Below are 24,367 nucleotides of genomic sequence, written 5' to 3'. Positions count from 1 at the left end.
GTCAGCCTTGTCGTCAGATTCTTTCGACTCCTACAATGGTGATGACGCCCAGCGTTTTCTCCAAGAGTGGGGGGCGGCTTAGAACCGCTATTTTGAGGCAACTCGAGAAAATGGCTAGCTCGAGATCCGCCTCAGGGTCTCTCAAGCTGCTCTTCATGCGATCAAGGAGGAGGCCAGCGCCGTTCGAGCGCTACTGGCCGAGTCTGACGCCGTAGTGGTGAGTAAGACGAACTTAAGGAACGCCTCTATTCTAATTTCCACTGTCTTTATCTTGATAGTTTTTCTATTTTCTGTGATTGTCAGCCCTGACAGTGCAGTTGGAGTCTCCAACTGGCCACGAATGAAGCCGCGGACACCGTCAATGCTCGGGGTCCTCTCATTAACGCTTACCTCCAAGACATTCCGACCCACGTTCAGGAAATCGCCCTCCACGACGTTCGTCATGGCGCATCGGTGGCGCTGACCGCGATGTAAGTCCAGATCAGGTATGAGCTCCACGCCATGGAGATTGGCTTCCCGATGGGCGATGGCCCCGAGGAGCATGAGGATTTGCTTGAGGAGTTTATCGTCGCGGTGAAGGCCATTGTGGACATCACATCTGCTCAAGATGTGGTGAACAAGGTCTTCGATTAGCTTATATCTAGATCAAACTAATGAATGAAACCTTCTGTTCTTTCATGAATATGTCTCAGTGCAATGCCCCTATATATGTCATGAATGTCTTTGTTTTTGTTTTTGTTTTTGCTCTGGAGGCGATACATATCGTATCGACTTTTTTATATATTCGAAGATCTTTATTTTTTGAACTAGAGGCGATACCTTCTGGTACCGACTATTAGAGCCGATGACTAAATGAATTGGCTATCAAGTGTTGATCAAATGCTAGGATAATATCTCTTCAAATATATTTCATCAATTGTTATTGATAGGTTGCACCAAAACTTTTCAGACCAAAGGTTAAATGATCGATCGATCTAGGTCAATCATCTCATTAAGCGAAACAAAACTTCCTTTAATAGATCCATTGACTCTGAGTTGCATTTATGTTTTGACTTAGCGTTCACATACGCTGGCCTAAGCCTATCTCCAGGACCAATGCTTATTCTTCTCTAATCCAATGGCCGATGCGAAGCTATGACTATCCACTAAAACAAACTCTTAGAGCCGATTGCTTGAACCGGTTGTTGGCCTTCATTATTAATTCTAATGAAGCCTCCTTTCCATATCTTGCCAGAAAGGCATTCGAAGTCTCCTAGTTCCTAGAAGACTGGATCGGCTATTGTGATACTCACAGACTCATTAGTGCGAACCAGCTCGACATCATCTCTATGCCATTGAATCAAACACTGATGCATGGTCGATGGTACACAACAGTTCGCATGAATCCAATCATGACCAAGGAGTAAACTGTATGACCCTTTTCCATCGATAACGAAGAACGTGGTAAGCAGAGTCTTACTTCTGATTGTTAGTTCGATGTTCATTGCCCCTCGAGTCTTAAATGCATTACCTCAAAAGTCCTTAAGCATCATGTCAGTCTCAATCAGATCTTTTGGTCCTTTGCCAAGTTTATGAAAAGTGGTGTAAAGCATGAGATTGATAGAAGCACCTCCATCCACCAACATCTTGTTAATCGGCTTTCCATCAACAAAACCTTTCACATATAAAGCTTTTAAGTGTCGATGTTTGACTGGTTTATCAAATATTGCTTGTTGTATAACCGTCAACTTATCAACTATCTCCTCATATTCTGATTCATCGAAATTCAAATAAACTTCTTGATCTACCAGAGCTCTAAACTCTGATGGCAACAGAAAAGTCATTTGAATATTAGCCGATGGTTGCCTTGTATCGGCTGTTTGCTTAGCATGCTATACTTGAGGTTTACCAGATGCTTGAGCCTGTTCCAACTCTATGTTCCTTAGGCGTTGCACCTTTCTCTTCTGGCTTCTTGTCAAACCTCCTAGACACCATTGATCTTCCTGCCAAACATATTTTTCTTCATTACCTTCTTCTTCATAATCCGCCTAGTTTTGAACAACAACCCTTTTCCCAAGACGATTATGAACACTTTCATTTTTTAAACGCCGATCCATGTTATTATGATGATATGCATCTTGAGCATGGATAGACCGACAGTTGACTTGAGATTGCATAAACTCCCAATATTAATCACTGCACTCTAGATAATTATTCCAGGTAGGCAACTTCAAACTTTCGTTCTAGCAATGTCTAAAGAAAGGACAATTTCAATGTGAATCAGCTTGCTTTCTTTCATATCTCTCTTTTTTCTGTTGATGCTAGTATTCTTGCTCTTCTAACCAACGCTGATAATCCTTTTTCTTCTGTCGTTGCCATTTATTCAACAGAATTCGAGATGTAACCCGTGGCTTTGTCGCCCCATCTTTTGACATTTCTCCCTGCTCATATCGGCTCTTTTGCTTATCACGACATCTTCTAATTTCTCAGTATTCGTTAGCCGATATTTACATCTCAGGATTGACTGTTCTAGCTTCTCTCGATTTGGTTGATGTCAGGACCTTAGTCTTTCCTTTGAGCAGCCTAGCATCGACCATATTTTGATCTTCTGGGAAAGGGTTATCATCAACTTTCATTTTCCGAGGCGTATCAAATTTGAGTCTTCCTTGCTAAATAGCCCTCTGTATATGCTGCCGAAAAATTCTACATTCATTAGTGGAATGAGAAGTAGCGTTATGGAACTTGCAGAACTTCTTATTCGTCAACTGATCAGGGGGCAACATAACATGATTATCGAGTAACTTGATCTATCCTTTCTTAAGCAAGAAATCAAAGAGCTTGTCTGATTTTGTGATGTCAAAGTCATAGCTCTCCTCGACTCCTATTCCCCAAGGATTTGACACCATTACTGTCTTTTTGCCCTAATTCTATTCAGCCGCGGCAACCTCTTCTTTTTCATCTTCATAACCATCATCGACCGAATATGGATTATAAGTTTTGGCCACTGTGGTACTCTTCTGGAATCAGGTATCTCTGCGCATACTCTAGAATTGGCTATTGAGCATCGCCACTCGTTGAGCCAATTGACCTAAGTTGTCAAATTCTTGTCCCAGCAATTTTTCTTTCCATGTTGGTAGCATCCCTTGAATGACCAAAGTGGCTATCTGATCATTAGCCAAATTTAATGAGAAGCACAAATTTCTAGTTTCTCTGAACCTATGAAGAAACTCTGTGCCCGATTTGTTAGTTTTCTGTCTTATAGTTGTCAAATCGGTAATCTTCTTTTCTCTAGTCCTAGTATAAAAATATGTATGAAATTTCTTTTCTAGGTTAGCCTAATTGATAATGAAGTTGACTAGCAGTGATGAAAATCAAGTGAAGGCTGGCCCTGATAGGGACAAGGAGAAGAAACGAACTCGATGGGCCTCTTCAATGGATGCTTTGTCCAACTGTGTAAGATACCGACTGACATGTTCTATTATGCTTGTGCTGTCTTGGCTAGTGAACTTAGCAAACTCTGGGAGCCTATAATTTGCAGGAAGAGCGACCAAATCATATCATTCTGGATATGAGCGTTTGTACGACAAGGTCAGCCCTTTTGACTTCAGACTGAACTAATTCTTCATCATCTCGGTCACCTTTAGCAATAGCTCATCAGCATGTGAATTTAGATTTCTCTGCACTTACTGACCCATCTATGGATTGAAATCCCATGTGCCTTGATACCCTAGATTCAGAATCAAGTGAAGGGTGTTATAATCTGTGCCATAATAATACCCCTGTGGAATCTCTATCTGCTGGGTCCTTTGCTGATTTGCTGCTTGAAGTCTCTGTTTATAGATATTAGGATCAATATCTCTACGGATCCTTTGAATTAATGGTGCTATTTTTTGAGCCGACGATGGTTTGTGGCCTGATGTGCCAAAATTAATCACCTGGTTCTAACCTTGCCCCACCGACTGTTGCACATGCTGCACTAACGATCTATGATTATATTGTATTTGATTTGTAGTAACACCTTGAGCTTGTTCAGATGAACTCTGAACTGCCTGAACATCATCATTATCAGCTGGTGCTGCTTCTTGACGGTTGGTACCGGTTTGATTAGTCTCTTAAGTCGATGGATGTGGAATATTGTAATAAGCCGGTCCAACCTGATCAACTAGAAACCTATAAAACACCTCTTTCATGGTGTTATGGAATGTGTTCAAGAAAATTTCGTTATGGTTCGATATGGCATCATGAACAAACTTGTTTATAGCTTTCGTGAAGAAACACCTGTCTTCAATCTCATATGCATCTGTCTACCCATGCAACAGAATTCTGGGTAGTGGATATTTCTGAACAATTATATTGTCACGTGTTTTTGTACAGGACAACAAACACTTGTTCTAAAATTCTTCTATAGCTTTGCCGATGACATATTTATCTCTATCAGGTAGGCCCTCATAAGGTACTATAAGGATGTCGCTATTGTTGTAAGCCGCCATGACGATTGTGGGGTTCCACCGGGTGTGCCGGAACGTGTGTCGACACAAAAATTTCATCCTGTGTCGGGGCACACGAGCAAGCCGGAAGGGTCCGCTCGATGGAGCTGGAGATCCGCCTAGCTTCAACGCAGGGATTATCGATCCTACGCACTCCTCCCGAGACGTGCCAGTCAACTTGACCCTGCAATTGACAAGGAGAGAAAACTAATTAGTAATTTAAGGTGGAACATGCTGGTGTTGTCAGACAGTCCCAAATATATGGCTCTAAGAGCCGATGTGGAATGAGATCGACTAAATAGCCGATTCAAGCATACTCATAAGAATAAATCAGTTAAAGCTCATGTAGTTATGGAAGAAAAATCGGTTATCATTCAAGATGAATATCGTTATTTAGACAAATATTAGTCAATGACAATAGAATGTCAACACTAATCAGTTTATGCTAAGCCAATGACTGTAAGTAACTGAATCCCTTTTTTAAATGAAAATTCAGCCCATCATCATTTAACCATTTAATAGAGATAAATCTACGAACATATTAGATCTCATCTATCGCTATGACCAGTGGGGCATGAGGCAGAATTATGCAGGCCATAGAAACAACAATAAATTCGACGACCCTAACTTATTACTAATATCAGTGGAGCATAAGACAGAATCATACAAGCCATAATACAATAATAAGATCATGGGGCTAACACATCTTTGAACCTATCTTTACTTCAACGGTCTCGTGACGTGAACTGCATATGTGAAAACACTCGATATCAGCTAAAACAGCCGATTCAGGCATAGTACACAATTAAGGTCATGCCTTATCAGAAACAGATCTATCAAATAACGATCTCCACTCCACGGTGCTAACAGTGGGGTGTGAGGTAGAATCACACAGACCGTGATAACGGGCCATGTAACGGTTTTCGTTAGCCAATAGATCTATTCAAGACCAGACATGCCTTAACCGCATGCTATGCACGATTAAGATTGACATAAAATATCCGATAAAACATAACTCATCGTTTAAGGTGCAGATTAGATCAGTTTAGATTAATAAACGATGGGTTAAACATATTATAAGGTCGATCTAGATCAATTCCAATCGGGCGAAGTGATATTGCTGTAATTGAATAAATAATGAAAGCAATAAGCAATATCGGTAACTTAATTAATCTATCCGAAGGACGGTACCCTTAGATAGAGCCGATAACTTGATCTTAATCTAGTTCGAGCAGTGGAGGTCGACCGGATCGATGCAGCCTTACTTGAACTAAACAAGAGTCGATAACTAGCTTATACCAGAGTCGCAGTGGAGGTGGATGCAGCCGTACGAACAGAAGTATATGCCGTGACGGTACTTACAGATAAGCCAGAGATCGGCCGGACCGATGCAGCCTTGCTTGCTGAAGAACTCGTCGAGATCTACTCTACTCCTACTCCTAAGGGGTGGCTGGAGCCGAAAAAAGTAAGTAACTTGTATTTGATTGATTGTGTATCCTTTTACGATATCCGGGGTCCAATATTTATACCCGAAGCCTAAACATGAATCCTACTCTAGCACAACTCATTACAATCTTCGGTATAGAAGAAAACATTCTTAATTTAGGATAACTTGTACCCTAATCTTTCCTATTTTGTAGAGTCCAATATATAGTTTTCTGGCATCAACCGTAGCTCGTCATCGTTATCTGCTGACGTCATTCAAAGAGATCCGATTCTAGAGTCGTATCTGAATCAACTGATATCGATCCTTATGCAATCGATTTCTTGACTGGCATAATCTTGGAAGCCTATGAATTTTCGCATTATTTTTTCAAATTCTGATATAAACAGTATGAAAATTTTTAGGTAAAACTTTTCAAATATTACGGGCTCAATGGAATATCGTGTGAATTCTGTATCAACCATGTCACTCTAGACCCGTCCGTCAGCCATATCAATCTAGACCTATTGATTACATATAATGGATGACTTCCCGACGTTACATCTGTTTTCTAAATAACATCAAGGAATATAACATGAGATGGTAGAAATTTACTAGGCAACATGTATTTATCAATTTTACATGAGGTGTAGGTGACATGTATTTACATGAGGTGGGCAGTATAAAAAGATAGATAGATATAGTATAGCTAGATATAAATGTAGATATATAGATTTATTTACCGCACCATAAACACGGTTTTTAACCCCATTTCCAAAATCCCAAAGAACCGGTAACGCCAGTTAAATACGACTGCCACGCGGGCAACCCACCCGCCCCAGCCGGTATCCCACCCGTTGGCGTTCAAACATTGCCCAAGTGGCAGGCGAGTCAGCGGTACGGACGGCCCCGATGCGTCGGCTCCTCCCGGTGACCATCTCCCGCCGTCCATCCTGACTCCCTCTCACAACACTTCAAACAAGCAAAGCAGAGGGCTGCCCTGGAAGCATCCATTCCACTTCCACTCCATCCTCAATCGCCTCCGCCTCCCCCAAATTTGAAACCTCCGAGGCGGACGCGAGGCGAAGGCGTCGTCGCGTCGGTGGTCGAGAGGGCCGTCCGGGCGACCTTGCCGCCGCCTCCCACTCCGCTGCCTCTCGCCGCGCGCCGCGGGGGTTGCACGCTCTTGGGCGCGGGGTTGGATGCGGCTCCGACTTCGGCCGACGGAGTTGCTCGCTGGCCACGCCGAGACGGTGGGTGAGGTGAGGTGAGATCCCATCCCGCGGCGTTTCCATTTATTTCTCCGTTGGCAGCAGTGGCGGATCCAGGATTGGGTCCAAGGGGGGCTAACCTCGAGGTGGCAGCGCCGGAGGCCGGAGGTGAGGGCGGAGTCGGGACGGCCGGCCGCGGACGCCGGACGCCGAACTCGGAGGCCGGAGTGGCGCGAGCTCGGGTGGGCGCGCGGAGGGGCGGACGGCGGGACTAGAGCGGGAGTGGCTGAGGCACCGAGCGCGACGGGAATCGGGCGCCGCAACGCGGACGCCGGACGGGGATGGGAGTACGGGAGGGGCGCTGCTCCTGGACGGTTTCTGGATGTAGGGGTTCTGGCAATCTGGCCTGTGGAAGGTTCTTGGGCTGGCCTGTGATGGGGCTGTTGGGCTGGACGGCTGCAGCCCCCCCTTGGATCGGCCCCTGGTTGGCAGGATGAAAGATGATCTGGGGTTGGTTCCTCTTGCTCGGAAGAGGGAGGGAGGGGGATCGTGAATTCGTCGGATGGCTTGCTCATCGGCGCTGCCTCTGAGTGTTGGGCGAGTCGACGGGATCGTGACGATAACCTTAGTTTAACAGAGGGATCTCGATGTAGCATATCACAGGGGAGAGGGGAGGCGAGGAGTGGGTGGGTGGGTGGGTGGGTAGCATGTTGTAGAAATGCAGTATTAGGTTCATGATGCCTGGCTTTGGATTTTCTTGTCAATCTAGGGGATTATTTGGCTTCTGTTGTTATATATGTGATAATCCACAATATGATGGTAAAATTATTTCGTGTGCAAATGCAACGTTCTTGTAGTAATCATGCCGAGTGACAAAGCAAAAGCTCCAAAGAAGGGTGGAGAGGATCCTGGAATCCCGCCAGCTCCTTGTGAAGGGGAAATTAGCCATGAGCCACAGAGACAACGGTCGCTCAACGGGTAAAGGCCTCATAGTTTTTTTCTTTATAAATAAGCATTCGCAGTATGTAGTACTGATTTATTTCTTATGGATATCTGCCCTTTACCTTCACTCAGGAGGACAACTGGCCCGACCCGGCGTTCGACCAAAGGAAATTGGACACCCGAAGAGGTATGCCAAACAAACCTTAATGCTGCGTGTGCAAATTCTTTTTGCTTGGCTTATTTACTGAATGTCTAATATGGTGCGTGTTTGCTATTTAAATGTAGGATGCTATATTGTCCCGCGCGGTTCAGACGTACCAAGGGAAAAACTGGAAAAAGATAGGTACTATTTATGGATCGATGCTATGTAGAAGATGAAGCAGTATATTTGCTCTACTCACTTTCATATCAACTCTGTCATGCCTTGTGTTTCATCATTTCTGCTTCTATTGAGCTTCTGTTCCAGTTTTGGAATTCTGTATGTGCAAACAGGAATGACTATATAAATCTATGCTCGGTACTATCTTTAGCTTGCAACGAGGCAACATCTACCAAGCTGCATATCTTCAAATCTCACTTCTATATGTTCTTGCAAAAAAGAGAGCATTTCTTCGTTGCATTAACTTATGCCTTCGTTTTTCCACTTCTGTCAATAAGAAACTCTCTCTGTCTCTTGCCTTAAATCCAAGCCTTGACAAAATGCCTTCTACTTTTTCAGCGGAATGTTTTCCAGACAGAACCGATGTACAATGTTTGCACAGGTGGCAAAAGGTTCTAAATCCTGAATTGGTTAAAGGGCCATGGTCTAAAGAAGTAAGCATCCTATTGGATTTTCTATTTTGTTTTTATTTCTTATTAACATTGACGAAGAATTGGCCTACCCCAACTTGCTTGGGATAAAATGGCTTCGTCTTTGTTGATTAGGCATCTTATGATCACTTATTCAACACAAGATATTAATATCAACCTGTTCTCTTTCTGTTTATAGGAAGACGAAATCATAGTTCAGATGGTAAACAAATATGGGCCAAAGAAATGGTCGGCCATTGCTCAAGCTTTGCCTGGACGCATAGGAAAACAATGCCGGGAACGGTATGCCGCAGCAAGTTTCTTGTTTACTTCAAGTTTCATCAGGCTTGCATCTAAGAAAAGTTCTTTTTCCCTTTTGCAACCGTAGTCTATACTTCATGTTCAATAAAGAAATGGCAAATGTTAGCTCACAGTGTTGCTTTGACCTCTGATGCTTTTTCACAGGATTATTGGCATTAGCTGTTTTGTAAGCCAATGACAGCAGTGCCACAGTAGAAGCATTACTAAATATTAACCTTTTAAACTGTAAAAATGCAATCTTACTGAACCATCTCATGTCTTGTTAACACACTGAGCTCTAGGCATCATAAAGTATGCCTTTGTAAATTCACTCAATTATGGGCACAATAAATATGTATCTACATACCTCAGTTGATGCTGATAACTGTAGTTGCTGTTGCTCTAACTATGGACTAGCTTATCTGATGCAGGTGGCACAATCATCTTAACCCAGCCATAAACAAGGAGGCATGGACACAAGAAGAGGAGATTACTCTTATTCATGCTCATCGGATGTATGGAAATAAATGGGCTGAACTGACGAAATTTTTACCTGGAAGGTAACTATATGTTTTCCTTAATATCCACCGGTAAAGCTTTACATATGATTGTAAAACTATACCTATTTTTTCCAGGAACAATTTTACCTCTGATAAATGTCATATTGTGCAGTGTCAATTTGAAAACCAATATGTGTTAGTTAAAACTGGAAATCAACATGTATTCTTCTGTATCAAGTAATACTGGTGAACTTTTGCAGTGAGCAAAGAGGACACACTATTATCTGCTTATGCTTTACTGCCAATTGTAACACAAAGGTGTTCTCAGTTTGCAATCAAATCTAGTTGAGCTACATGTTACTATTGCATAAATCACTCTTTTTTAAAGGAAAAATCACTCTTATTGTTAGCCAATGGACTACTTTAGATTACCAAAATCATTGAATTTGTAATTTCTATTTCCCCTACAGGACGGATAATGCAATTAAAAATCACTGGAACAGTTCAGTAAAGAAAAAGGTTGATTCGTACATATCTTCTGGCTTACTTTCAGAAGTCCCATGCCTCCCTCTGATTGAATATCCTGCACAATGCGACTCTTTATCGGCTATGGACCAACAAAACAATGGAGATAGTGGTTGCAGTGCTCAGAACACTAGCATGGCCTTGAGCTCTGATTTACAAGTAAATTTGGATGCCAACAAGAGAGAAGCAAAAGACTCTCACTCGTCCTTGTGTCAAGGGGCATGCTATCCTTCCACAAAGGCTGTAGGATCTGTTTTGCCTGATGAGAACCACCATGTTCCTTCATCTTTTTCTCAAAGAATGGACCTGCAGATGGATATGGATGAAGGATCAGGAAATTCTATGTTTGCAGACGATCAAACTCTTTGTAGCACATCAAATCAAGAAAAGTCTATGGTGCCATTTGTTGTTGCACAGGAAATGCATGTCTCTGTGCTATCAAGTGTTTCTAGCGCTGAGCAGAAACTGCACTTAATCTCTGATGCTGAAAGTTTGAAATCCGAACTTTGGAAAGATGTTTCTTTGCAAACTCTTATTTCAGGAGATACAGTTGACCCTGATGCTTCTTCAAGATTAAATCACCCAGATGCTTCTAAAATGGACACCAATTTTTTGACACAGGCCTACCCATTACACACATCAAATCCATCCAGTGTGATGGAAACTGTGTATGAACCGATGCCGTTGGAGACAATCTCTCCCTCTTTTATATGTTCAGATGGTTTGTCTGTTGCACCGGAAAATAGATCTGAGCCAAGAGAAATGCCAGACTGTGAAGCAGAGCTGGTCACATGTTCAAACAATTCTTTTGGTGATGGCGATCAATCTGCTAAACCTGGCAGCAGTGATGACAGGCCAGAGGCTTTCACAATGACTGAGAGCATTACAAACTGCGGGGGTCAACAGTCGACAGATGCTGAAGAACCTGTGGCCACTACAGCAAAAGAACAGTTATCGAAAGATATTGAGACTGTGCCAGATGAAAAGAAGGGTGAGGGAGCTCTATTCTATGAACCTCCTCGATTCCCTGGTTTGGATGTCCCATTTATCAGTTGCGATCTTGTAACTTCTGCTGATCTGCAAGAATTTAGTCCCCTTGGGATTAGGCAGTGGATGCGGTCGACCATGAATGTCCCCACTCCTTTAAGATTATGGGGCTCTCCAACACATGATGAAAGCCCAGATTTGCTAAAGAGTGCTGCTGAAAGCTTCCCATGCACACCATCAATAATGAAGAAAAGACAGAGAGGTCTATTGTCCCCTACTCCAGATAAAAGAATTGAGAAGAAATCTGGGATTGCAAAGGGGGTGACAGATATCTCCTATATGATCACGGCCACATGTTCCATGAATGCAACCAATGATGGAGACATTGTTACTGAATCAGTTGTGTGTGCTGAGCAACCTTCTTTTAAACATCTAGACAAGAAACTTGAATTCTCTAATATTAACAAGGAAAACTCAGATGGAGCATCTGAACAGGCCAAAGATCCACAAAATGCAGGGAACAAACGACTTGTGGAGGAGCAACGTTCCTCACCAAATGTTGCAAATCCTAACACTGATCTGCAAGACAATATAGTAAGTACATTTAAAGACATTATTTGGTGATACTTAGCCAGTTGGTAGTAACCATGCTCCTATGAAAGAAAATATTGTAGCCATATTTTCTGAGTCTTACATAGATTGGTAGTAGCCATATTTTCTGAGCCGTACATAGATTGGGGCCTCCAGAAATGCATCTTGATGACATGCCAACTGGCTATGTACTTTTTCCAGTTGATTTCTTCTTACCGGTATTTTTTTAATGCAGCAACCTGTACGGATTCTTGTTGAGCACAGCAGCAATAACCTTATTGCCGCTGATCATGGTGCAAAGCCATCCTGTAAAGAAGTAATTTGTTCAAAATCAAAGCCTACGGAACTACTTGTTGAAAAATCATCACCATGTATCAACGCGGATTACGAATATGTGAACTTGTAAGATACTGGTCTCACTAGTGTTCCTTTGTTTGAATTATCTGTTCCTTTTGTTAGTTAATCAGTTCAGGCTTCAGTGTATATGAAACTAAGCTGTGGCAGGTTCTTTTTGTCAATATTTCTTCTGAATTGCTGCTTTTGCCAGATTGGCTGATACCCCAGGTGTCAAAAGAGGACTGGAATCCCCATCTGCATGGAAGTCTCCTTGGTATATCGATATGCACATGCACTTTCAGGTAAATTCATTCCTTTCCTTACGACAACAACAACAACAAAGCCTTTAAGTCCCAAACAAGTTGGGGTAGGCTAGAGTTGAAACCCAACAGAAGCAATCAAGGTTCAGGCACGTGAATAGCTGTCTTCCAAGCACTCCTATCTAAGGCTAAGTCTTTAGGTATATTCCATCCTTTCAAGTCTCCTTTTATTGCCTCTACCCAAGTCAACTTCGGTCTTCCTCTGCCTCTCTTCACTCCTTTCCTTCATATTCTTTTTTATTTTCTTGCAGCCATTGTCTCATAAATAGATAAACCTTTTGCAGTCAGCTTATAATTGGGGGGAACATGCTATTAACTCTACAGTTTGATTGGATATGGGAATTCGATCCATATCTCTAGGTTTAGTTCAAACTTTAAGTAAATCCCAAAAGTTCCTATGTATCTTAGTTTTGAACTGTGCAAGAGAAGCATCTTTTGTGATTAGCGACTAGCGACTGCTGTTTTTTTGTTTGTTTTGGTTAACATCTTTATTTGTGTCCATATGCTCCTTCCAGGGTTTTGTCAGCCCAGCAGACAGAACTTATGACGCGTTAGGATTAGTGAAGCATTTAAGTAAGCACAGTGCTGCTGCTGCAGTGGAGGCCTGTGAGGTGCTAGCAAGTGGCGACAGGACTTCTGATAAGGAAAACAAGGATAATACGGATGGCAAGGAGCCAGTGACAAGAAAATCACAGACTAAAATCATGGTGCGTAGCGTCAACTGGTTATAGTTTAGTAATTTGACTAGCATGAAACAATCTCTCTTGGAAACCATAGTTTACTGTTTATCTGTCTGAATTATCACAAATGTGGATATAGCAATTTCAGGACATAGTGTGGGGAGCTGATTGCAACTCAGTATGGTATTGTTTTGTCTTTAAAGATCAAGCATTCTAATTCCAGCTAATATTGCAGGCGGAGGCGCGAGTCCTGGATTTCGACGAATCTTCCACACCTGCAAGAACAACAGATAAGAAATTTGGCAGCTGTCTCGGGAGATCTGTTAGCTCACCCATTCTTCCCTCCCCCAACCTGAGAAGTTTCCGATAGGTAGAATTTTGAGAGATACACCAGATATGGTATAATTATACATTAGCCGTATGTACATGTATATGTTCCTAGAGATCATTGTTCTTTCGTTACTCTGTACTGTTTACCATTATGTCAGCGTACAGTCTCAGCCCAGAAACTAGCTTCCAAAAGGCAGCAGTATCATTGAACTGTTGAAACTTCCCCTATCATTCAATTAAAATTATTATTGATTGCTTACTCTGGAGATGTCTCCTGGCACTCTTTGGTACATGGTGACGCGGTCTCCGAAGTCCAGCGCGCAGACCGGTCCGATAATGCCCTCGCGATTTTCGAGTTCATACATTTTGCATTCAGCCATTTTACTTTGTTATACTTGATTGATGTATGTAGCTTCTTGTTACAATAACTAGCTAATTTAGAGACAATTAGGTCTGTTCATGGCCACCCGACCCGAAGTTTTATCAGGTGAGACAGTCGAGTCTTGCCTTTCACAAGATTTATGTTGAAATTGAAAATATTTCACATTTCATCACGAGAAAAATTGGCAAGAGTTTTGGGTAGACGAAAGTCTGTTGTGCAGACGAGAGACGCATCTAAATACCCATAGGTACAAATTTGTTCAGCTTGGCACCGATCCTTGTTAGCTAGGACATGCGGGCACAACTCAATTTGCATGCCACTCCAAGATATGAGATCATTCAGGCACCTGGGCAACCCAAATAAGTATCACGACTCAGCTAATGGCCTCAACGGGCTTTCAAAGTCGACTTCAGCAAAAAGAAGAAAAAAAACAATGGTTGTTCAACTAAGTCGCATGGGAGTACAAAAGGCACAAACATAACTTGCTAATGACATCCATCATAAACACCTCTTCCTATATTAGCAAAAAGGAAGCGGTGTCATTTCTCTCCATGATCGCTATCAGGTTCAGTCAAGCTGTACTTTCTCCAGTTCACCAATCATTTCCTCGAACTGCCGCAAAGGGGAAACAGGTCAGATTCGACAGCAGCAACAAAGAAAATATTGAAAAGGGAATGGTCTCCTACATGAGGTAATCTGACAGAAACTGGGATGTGTGAATACCTTCAAAATTTGTCTCAAAAGGTAATCACCATGACGCTTGGTAGGTTTGGACTCCACAACATGAATAACATCCTGCATATTGCGCATCATATATGTATGTAAAGTCTAGTGAGTAGCAAGTATTACAAAACCAGAGCAAGAACAAGCTGCAGGCATAACAAAGTGGCAATTAATCCCAAATACTACAATATAAATATAAACACCAAAAAAAGGCTAAAAACCTGAAGAGAAAATACTCCCACATATTAACAGAGGTTTTCTAACCGCATACAGAAAAGTGATGTGAGCAGAGGATAAGCAAGCAGCATTACCTCAACAATGTAGAAGTCAAAGTCTGCACTCGATACTATCTTTCCGTCACTGTCAACTGCATGCATTTTGTGCTTGTATGTCATCAGGATTGACCTGTCCAAGTATTTGAGCTAATTTATCATACACAAAACCAGCAAAGGAATCAGCAACAGAAGTGTAAATTACATTGTACATACCTTAGTGTTGCTTCATCCATTTCCATATATTGGGCAAGTTTGCTAATGGTTATTGTTGAATATAGCTTCAGATAACTCCGGATCCCAGAAAGCAACTGCTGCTGCTTTACTTCATAGAGAAACAACTTCAACTGAAGACGGTATGCATCCTGTTGCAGGAACCAAAGCTTTTAGAACCTTGGGGTAGGCTAGAGCCTAGAGATGAAGGAAAGAATATAAAAGCAGTAATAGTATTAAAGTAGTAAAAAGCAATAGTTAACGGGCATAGATACATCATCCTGTAAAATAAGAGTACAATAATATAACAATTGTAGTAGGCCATGAGCTAAAGTAAATTTACTGTCTGGCAATGAACCAGAAAGGCACTATAAAACAAAAATAAACTGATGAGGCTAATGTACAGCAACATTATGAGGCAAAATTACCTGGTTATAGTTTGTTAGCGGCTGGTCCAGAACTGGCGGTGATGGTGTAATGAACTTGGGGCAAGCATACGAAAATAGCTCATCATAAGCAGCGTATGCTTCATCATCATACCTCTGCATCTTTGTCATCTTGTCATTATACTTTTCTTTCAGCTGGGTGCTAACATTTTCATCAATGAGCTTGTTCTGTGGGCACAAAGATAGGCAAATTGCCAACAATGCATACATCTGCTCATTTTTCTTCAGTATCTGATCATACTGAGGGGACTTCTGATGGTACTGCTTGTACTTGAGGATATACAGAAGAATCTTGTTGAATTCACGAGTGGCCTCAACATACCTAGATTTATCCCCACAAAAAAAAAAACATTGAATATATGAGGAAACAGAATTAACATATTGGGTAATTCCATGGCAGATTAGATCTAAAACAAGTGCAGATGCCGGATTCCAACCCAAGAAAGCATGTATAAATCTTACAGGCAATTAAATTTACTGGTTCAAATGTCTAGCTGCCTTGCCTAGATGGACGAATGTAAATATGGTCATAAATAAAGCATTTAGCGTTGCTTAGGTAGCGAGGCAGATGAACTAAAATAGCTGATGATGTTATCGCTCTGAGTACCAGAATGTAATATAAACCTTCAAAGTGTTGCAACCTTATGATGCGCAACACCAATCCCCTTAAATTAGTCAACTAAGCTATATGTGTCAAATCTCAATGCATTAGGTTCCAACATCCGTAGTCCAAGCATAGTGATCAGAGAAGTAGGCATGCCACACCTGCGCATCATAAGGTTGGCGAAGCCATAGTGGTAGATGGTGGAGATGTGGCTCCCGATGACAATGGTGTAGACCCCTTGCTGGTTGAGGTCAATGGGCGCGAGGCACTTGAGGCCAGTGTGGTAATCCCCGAGGAGGCAGTGTATCCTGAGGAGGCCAATCATGCTGTAGTAGCCGAGCACCTTGAGCACGTTGCTGCCGCCCTCGTAGTCGTAGCCATCGGTGGCCGTGAACTGCTCCAGGCCCTCCTTCTCCCTCTCGAGGATCTGCGCGATCACGGACTTCTCGACCAGCGCCTGCAGGTAGTTGAGGACCCCGTAGACGTTCCAGGCCTGCACGTACATTTGATTGGGGGAGAGCAGTCATTCACTGACACTTCTTGGGACTTTGTTGGGGGCAAGCAACTGGCAAAACCGGCAAGAAAAAGAAACATAGTAATAATTTCAAAGTAGTAGCAACCTTGTCGAACTGCTTGAGCTGGTTGAGCTCGTCTTCCGTCTTGGTCTTGAGCTTGGCGCGGTACTGGCAGAAGCTCTGGAACTGGTAGACGAACTCGTCGACCATGTCCCAGAGCCACTGGTTGGGCAGTTGCATGTTGACGACGCCGTGGAGGACGACGCTGAAGAGGTCGCAGTAGTTGGTCCAGGACTCGGCGCGGTGCGCGGCCGTGAGCGGGGAGAGGCGGGCGTGGGCGTGGCGGTACCAGAGCTCGCGGTAGAGGAGGAGGAAGACGTGGTCGCCGTCGCAGTAGGGGGCGACGGCCTCCGCGGAGGGCCAGGGCGCGTCGCGGAAGAGGCGGTCGGAGAGGCGCTGGAAGCCGCCCTCGTACATCTGGTGGATCTCGTACACGTTCTTGTCCCGGATGTGGCGGTACAGGTGCACCACGAAGGTCTTGACGGAGTCCGGCACGTAGTTGGGGTCGTACGCGTCCGCCGCCGCGTGCGGCGGCGCCGACGGCGGCAGGCCGTCCTCGCGGTCGTAGGGGGCGGCCGCCATGGTTGGGTGGGGGCACTGGGGAGGCGAGGGGAGGGGGTTAGGGTTCGGGGTGCGGCGGCGCGGGGTGGGACGGAGGAGGACGAGATGGGGGTTTTGCGGGCTGCTTGCTACGTGGGCCCTGGGGTGAGGAGGCGGAGTGGGCCGTGTGAGGCTTTCAGGCATGGGCCTATTTACTGTCGCTTTTGGCGGGTTGGGCCGGCCCGCGTGGCGGTTCCCGTTGGGTTTTGGTGGGCTGGTCTTGGGTTGGCGCGAGGGAAGTGAGGGCCGGGCGGCTGCCGGGTCGCCGTCGCGTCGTCGTCCCTCCCACGAGCACCGGCGTCCGGTTCAGATTCGGTGACACGCACGGGCACGGACGAAAAACCCCACTGGAAAGAGAGGATTCCTCCGCCGCGTCCGCGTTGGACTGGACAGCTCACGCACGCCGCTGCTTTCGCAGCCAGCCAGATCCATCGGTTCGAACGGAACATTTCCATCCACGCCCGCCACCGCGCACCGGCATTCCCATCTCCGTCTCTATCTCCGATCCGCTGCAGCCCGCAGGCACGTTCTCCATCCCTCCGGCCGCCCGGCGTGCGGCGGCCAGCATCAGCGAGCGGGCCACTGTGTGTGGGTGCAGCTACCTAATTTTCTCTGCACAAAACCAGGGAGGGCGGGGGCAGAAAAGGAAGGGAAAAAAGGGAGAGGCAGAGGTGCGCGGCCGACCTGCGTGGTGCGGGTGGTTTCGAGCACGGGCGAGCGCTCGCTGCCGATCCCAATCGGCCAGCAGGGGCCACCCCGCCCTCCGGCCGTTCTCCCCGCCCGCCGGCCCGCCGGCACCCCACCCGCCATGGCGGGCTCCATGGTGGACCGCGCCACCAGCGACCATCTCATCGGCCCGGACTGGGCTAAGAACATGGAGATCTGCGATATCTGCAACCGCGATCCCGGGTACGGACCCCCTCTCCCCCTGCCCCGATCCGTCCCAGATTCGGGCTGCTCCACCACCGGATTCCCTACCCCCTCCCGCGAGATTCCATGCTTACCGCCGATAGAGGTCGTCTCGTCTCGATCGCTCCTGCGATCAAATGTGGTTTTGTGCTGTGGAGCCGTGTGATTCCCGACGCGCTCGCCCTTCTCGGAGTTAGGTTCCAGCTAGAGGCGCTCTAGGCTGCTGGAATTCGGAACTATCCGCCACGGGTGTCTCTGCCAGGATCATCATTTCTGACTCTGCAATTTATCTGCCTTGCTCCGTTTGCATTCTCATGTCTTTTAAGCGAAAAAAAAAGTGTCAGTAGTCTCCGATCGTACAATAGAGGGGGCTTCATTCGCTCATCATTGTTCAATCATAATTGGGCAATCCCTGGTTTGGCCATCCAGTGCTCCATGCTCCATTTGTTGATTAGGTCATAATTGGGCAATCCCTGGTTTTGCCAGTACAGGGTACTGTAACCTTATTTTCCAGATCAATCACAGCTTGCTGCATGTATGAGGGAAAATATCCACAAATGATTTTACAAATGGCCAAAAAATTTCAGCAGTGAGCTAGACCAGTGGGGATACGGGGAAGATAGTGTAAACTGTCTCCATATTTTCAATCCAAATGTTTTGATTCAACTTATGACAATACATTTGAGCTTCTGATTCTGCTGGCAATTGGTTCAAACTAATGAATGCACTTTGATTTTAATTTGATTCATGGCCGAGAATTGGGACTGAATATCAAACATTCTACTGGACTCAAATGATATAGCTTGCACTAGGTTCCTCATGTTCATTTTGTTTCCCCTGAACAGAAGCCCATTTAATTTGCTTTGCTATGCTGTCGTTTGGTTATCAGTTATTGATTGTCCACATCCATGCTTGTAACAGGCAATCGAAAGATGTTGTCAAGGCACTGAAGAAACGGATTGGCCACAAGAATCCAAAAGTTCAACTTCTTGCACTAACTGTAAGTCTATCTGCGACTTGTCATTTACTTCTATGTCTTAAAGTGTGGTAGGCTATTGGTAACTGTCGAAGATTTTTTTGTTGTTTTGTATCGTGCTTCCACAAAATCGAACACCTGATCCTCTGGTACTGGTAACTGTCGAATATTTTTTTTGTCCTTTTGTATCCTGCTTCCACAAATCAAAAACACCTGATCCTCTGCTAAGTTATGTGTTGCATTTTTCTTCTATGTTCAGCCATGTTCCAATTTATTTATTTATGTCCCTGTCGTTTTTCTTATGTTTCATTGCATATGCAATTACTCATGCAATCATACCCATGCATCCTGTGATGCTATCAGCATAACTGAGCATAGTGGAGATCTTGCTGGCTGGTTTTTACTATTTAGTCTATTCTTCAGACTCTGATAATGTTAACTTTCACATTTTGTTTCCTAGTTAAAACCACCTAAGAGAAACACTAACACCCTATAAATTTTGAATTGTCGAAGCTCAATACCTCTGTTATCTTTTTTTATGTTTGTAGAGGTCCAGGATATGTATGAGGCACTGAACGTGTAGCGAATAATTTTTTTATGATGATTTTTTAATATTTAGCTATTACAAAAATATAAGCATTGTCTTGCTGATGATATCTCTCTATTTCAGCTGTTGGAAACTGTTATAAAAAACTGTGGGGATATACTTCACATGCATGTCGCAGAGAGAGATATATTGCATGAGATGGTGAAGATAGTGAAGAAAAAGGTTCAATATGCTTCATGCTTGCAAAACTGTAGTTCATTATTCTAATGAACTGCTGGCTTCTGATGGCGTTTTGTTTTCATGTTACAGTCTGATCCTCGTGTTAAAGAGAAGGTATTGGTGCTGATAGATACATGGCAAGAAGCATTTGGGGGAACACGTGCAAGATATCCACAATACTATGCAGCATACCATGAGTTGGTGGTATAATTTTGAAGCTCGACTCAGTTTATTGCTTCAACATTTTCAATTAGCTCATTTGGTTTGTGGTGTATTTGACAAGATTATGATCTTATATTTCTGCCCGGCAGCGTGCTGGAGCTGAATTCCCCAAGAGACTCGAGAAACCTGCACCTTTGTTTAATGGTCAGTCTCAAGCAGCAAGGAATACGCGTAGTCCTGACCAACAGGATGAAGCAGAATCTTCTGCTGTGAATGATTTTCCTGCTTTGAGGTGCGCTTTTTTACATTTTTCATTTTCTGTGTCGATGTCTTTTTCTATCTGTTCTCTTCAATTAAATAGCCTAGCATTTAATTCTTTCGCTACTGTCTCTTACTATCATATCATATAATCTATGAAACAGTAGAATACTGTGTGCAATGATTGTGATATTTCTAGTTTTAGATTGTGGTCTGGTTTCATGTTATGAGGTGGTGTGAAGTTAAATGGAACGATAGAAAATTGTTTGCTATATTGTCATGTTTTCTAGTTTCTGCTTGTTATTTGATGATTTATCATTGACTTGCTTCATGCGCTCAAGATAGCATGAGCATTCATGTAAAAAAAAACTCAAGCTGTTAGCGGTAGTAGATTCAAGAACAGAGGGTACTATTCTCTCAGTATATCCAGATGATTGTTCATATTCTGACGTTAAGACATTATAGCTAGTTTTTTTTATCCTTGCATAGTCTGTTACTCTGTTTATTGGATAGAGGGCTAGTCGGCACGTTGAGAAGAGATACAGTTGTGTGTATGCCACTGGCTATTGAGTTTAGGCTATCATGCGAGCAAAGCAGCAAATGCCCAATAGCACATACAAATTTCCCTTGAGAATAATTCATCTGGGTTGTTTTCATGACTGTTTATACTGAATGAATGCCTATATTTTCAGCATGTCGGAGATTCAGAATGCTCGTGGTATTATGGATGTACTTGCTGAGATGCTGAATGCTTTAGACCCTGGAAACAGAGAGGTACCAAACTAGCAAACATTGACCTCTTGCCTGTATAAATTTTGAAGTTTCAACCAGCAGTGAAGCATTCCATTCTTATGGGTTTATGTACATAAAAAGAATCTTCCATTTTGTTTTGTTTTGAGAAATTTGTGCCAGCTGCTGACCAGTTTTAGTTTTAGAAATGACCTTGTAATTTTTTACAGTTTGCCAACTATGGAGCATCTTTATCCATTAAATGTTATGTACCACGTACCAGATGCTACCTTACCTTGTACTGGGTTATAGTGTGTATATAGTACTAAGGGCTGATACTGATGCACACAGATAATTTTTAGCATGCCTACCTGCAATTTTATGTCTATGAACATTCTTATGTGGTTGAATTTACGTGCTGGGCACTCCCGTGTGATTTCTAATTTACTTGGTTTACTCCCAGTATTTATGTCATACTCAAGCAATAGTGCCCTACTATATTCCTAATAAGTCATAATCTCCTCTTAATTTGTGAAGGTTTATTGATTATGTTTTTTTTTACGTGCTATGCACATAGGGACTAAGGCAGGAGGTAATTGTGGAACTTGTGGATCAATGCCGCACTTACAAGCAGAGAGTTGTGCAGCTAGTTAATTCTACCACGTGAGTGTGCTTTTTCTGAACTTCATTTTAATACTTGAAGTTCTCTTAGTGCGATATATCTTATGGTAGTGAATGGATATGCTTCTAAAATCGGCACAGATGACCTCCATAGTTTGTTTTGTCAGTTCGTTTGGCCCACTGAGCAATAGCAGTGAGATGCAGATATCAGTGATGCGAGGACAACCAGGCAATAGCTGTGCTCATGGTATAATGTTGCTTGCTACATTCTGCAGGGATGAGGAACTTATGTCGCAGGGGCTCGCACTGAATGATGATTTACAGCGTGTTCTAGCAAAACATGATGCAATAGCAGCAGGTATTGCAGTTCGAGTGGAGAAAAAACCAAAGTCTTTGCAAGCACTTGTAGAGACCGAGGATTCGGCAAACCAGGACTCTAAAAAGGAGCAGGGACTCATAGATATTGAGGAACCCACAAGCCAAGATGCTGCAAAAGAACCAAATCAAAGGTTTGCTTCCCTCACTGTTCATATGCTTAATTCTCATAACGTCTAGAATTATGTTAATACATGCATGTATGGTTTTGTTCGTACATGCTGGAACAAGTTCAAAAGTAGCGTTTGATGATCATTTTGGGTTCAGCAAGTAATAGTGTAATATGCCAACCTTCGCAGCTAGGCAGTCCACAAGATTTTGTTCATATATGCTATATAGAAATAGCCATACTTGTAATTTACTGTTCTTTCTATTTAATTGTTTTTCCACATGACTTCTCTAATTACCCTCTTTTATGCATGTTATCTGTCTTGTAACAGTACAAGTGACCAATCTCCTTTTGAGCAATTAGCTCTTCCAGCACCACCAGTGTCAAATGGCGCAGCAACCTCAGCACCAAAATCTGATCTTGGCATTGATCTTCTGAGCTGGGATGATACCCCTGCCCCTGCTACAGCACAAAATTCACTTGCTCTTGTTCCTGTCACAGATCCTCTTGCTGACTCTACTTCATCAAATCAAAATGTGCTAGCAATTGTCGACACATTTTCACAAAACAGCACCGCTAACAGCAACGCTCAACCAGCTGACCCCTTTGGTCTCAATCCAAGTTCTTTTATTCCAGGATCACAGCCTTACAACACTCCAACTCAGCAGCCTTTCCAGTCGCAACAGCCTCCGCAGCAGGCGGCCCTCTATCCAAATGGGGGTGCTGTGAACCCTGGAACGTCTTATGATCAAGCATCCCAGTTTAACAACGTTAGTTCTGGGTGGAATGGTCAAGCTGCCAGCCTGGCGGCGCCCCCACCAGAGCAAACACTGAATTACGGTATGGCAAGAATTCTCATCTCTACTTTGCTGTTATATCTTTCTGAAGTACTGCTTAATTATTAATGATTTTTAAATGTGCACTCTTCTGTATCATTTCTGTCTTTCAACCAGAACTCTCTGTATTCATATGAATCTTCTTTTTCTGTCCGGAGAAAATGTGATGATAGTATCCAAACTTTGTAGATGATCAAAGTGGAAACCTTCCGCCACCTCCTTGGGAGGCTCAGCCAGCGGCGAGCAATGAAGTGCCAAATGGCCATTTGGGAGGCATGCAACCTCTCCCAGGGCCAGGCCAGATCGGCAGCATGCAGCAGCCACTGCAACCACAAGTTAACCACATGGGAGTTCCACAAAGCCAGCCAATGTACAGTAACCAACCAGGAGTCAGGCTGCCTCAACAAGGGATGCAACCCAGTCAAGCTGCCGCAACACAGATGCAGCCAGGCTTCGGAAACCAGCAGTTCGGTTCGCTACCACCGACATTCATGATGGGCATGCAGTTCGGTGGCATGCAGCCACCACAAATGTATGGCGGATCGCAGCCAGTCATGATGTACCCGCAACAAATGCCAGTCGTGCAGTACGGAGCAATGCCGCAGCAGCAGCCGATGTATGGTGGTCGGTTGGCAGGGTACATGCAGCATCCTGCTGTGGCTGCTGCACACTACTATAACAACCAGGGGACGGCAGGAATGTATGGGTACCCTGGCACGAATGGACTGTCTCAGAGCATGTATGGCCTCTCGGTGCAGGACAACTCGTCCATGGGGATGAGCTCGTCGTACCAGACTACGACGGCGCCAACCTCCACGGGGCAACCAATGAAGCCAACGAAGCCCGGAGACAAGCTTTTCGGTGACCTCCTGAGCATTGCCAAGACGAAGAAAGCATCATGAGACGAGCAGGAGCAGGAGCAGGAGTGGGAGCGTCGGCTTGGGCCTTCTGATATATTGTCTCCCCTATTTTTGTGATTTTTCATGTTGTTTGATCTTACACTTGTAACATTATCAGAATGTATAAGCTTTTTGGGGTCCTTTTTTTTTTTCTTTATTCCCACGCTGTGATCCTATTGATCCCATTGGATTCGTTATACCGTGTGCGTGTACTGATCACGCGCAAGAGGAAACGTTGGCCGTAAATGATGATTCAATAAAGGGTGTGCAGTACGTACTTGCGATATTGTTCTTTTAGGGAATGTGTTACCTTTCTTTCTGAAAAAGAAAGAAGTGTAGATATAGTGAAGTATGATGTATTCAGACCTTGTTAGGTTCCGTAGACGTTCCTAAAATTCCTGTCACATTGAATGTTTAGACACATGTATAGAGTATTAAACATAGACTAATTATAAAACTAATTGCACAACTTGCGACTAATTTGCGAGACGAATCTTTTAAGCCTAATTAGT

General features: G+C 43.7%; 3 protein-coding genes across 5 annotated transcripts; 2 read left to right on the top strand and 1 right to left on the bottom strand.

Moving 5' to 3' along the window:
- Positions 1-6,925: 6,925 nt before the first annotated feature.
- Positions 6,926-13,620, top strand: LOC136461493 (transcription factor MYB3R-1-like). Of its 2 annotated transcripts, none has more exons than XM_066460758.1 (12): positions 6,926-7,151; positions 7,958-8,078; positions 8,175-8,229; positions 8,328-8,385; positions 8,761-8,855; positions 9,031-9,134; positions 9,563-9,691; positions 10,102-11,737; positions 11,970-12,136; positions 12,282-12,372; positions 12,906-13,097; positions 13,306-13,620. In XM_066460758.1, the coding sequence occupies exons 2-12, from the start codon at positions 7,963-7,965 to the stop codon at positions 13,438-13,440; spliced, it is 2,778 nt and encodes a 925-aa protein (XP_066316855.1). In that variant the 5' UTR covers positions 6,926-7,151; positions 7,958-7,962; the 3' UTR covers positions 13,441-13,620. The 2 variants fall into 2 exon arrangements, with proteins under 2 accessions (XP_066316855.1, XP_066316854.1); XM_066460757.1 differs by having other exon boundaries at positions 6,926-7,156.
- A 408-nt stretch (positions 13,621-14,028) lies between these two features.
- Positions 14,029-17,235, bottom strand: LOC136461494 (uncharacterized). Of its 2 annotated transcripts, XM_066460760.1 has the most exons (8): positions 17,172-17,197; positions 16,661-17,138; positions 16,202-16,533; positions 15,419-15,758; positions 14,994-15,142; positions 14,817-14,910; positions 14,506-14,577; positions 14,029-14,394 (listed from the first exon to the last, which is right to left on the bottom strand). In XM_066460760.1, the coding sequence occupies exons 1-8, from the start codon at positions 17,195-17,197 to the stop codon at positions 14,350-14,352; spliced, it is 1,536 nt and encodes a 511-aa protein (XP_066316857.1). In that variant the 3' UTR covers positions 14,029-14,349. The 2 variants fall into 2 exon arrangements, with proteins under 2 accessions (XP_066316857.1, XP_066316856.1); XM_066460759.1 differs by having other exon boundaries at positions 16,661-17,235.
- Positions 17,236-17,609: 374 nt separating this feature from the next.
- LOC136461492 (TOM1-like protein 9) lies at positions 17,610-24,134 on the top strand. Its single transcript, XM_066460756.1, has 10 exons — positions 17,610-18,124; positions 19,046-19,124; positions 19,771-19,869; positions 19,957-20,070; positions 20,178-20,320; positions 20,979-21,060; positions 21,593-21,678; positions 21,912-22,145; positions 22,452-22,960; positions 23,146-24,134. The coding sequence occupies exons 1-10, from the start codon at positions 18,024-18,026 to the stop codon at positions 23,856-23,858; spliced, it is 2,160 nt and encodes a 719-aa protein (XP_066316853.1). The 5' UTR covers positions 17,610-18,023; the 3' UTR covers positions 23,859-24,134.
- Positions 24,135-24,367: the final 233 nt, after the last annotated feature.

This window comes from Miscanthus floridulus, chromosome 6 (genome assembly GCF_019320115.1).
Source record: "Miscanthus floridulus cultivar M001 chromosome 6, ASM1932011v1, whole genome shotgun sequence".
In the NCBI taxonomy this organism is placed as follows: Eukaryota; Viridiplantae; Streptophyta; class Magnoliopsida; order Poales; family Poaceae; genus Miscanthus; species Miscanthus floridulus.
Note: the sequence above shows the minus strand (reverse complement) of the source record. Positions and strands in the feature narration are given on the sequence as shown.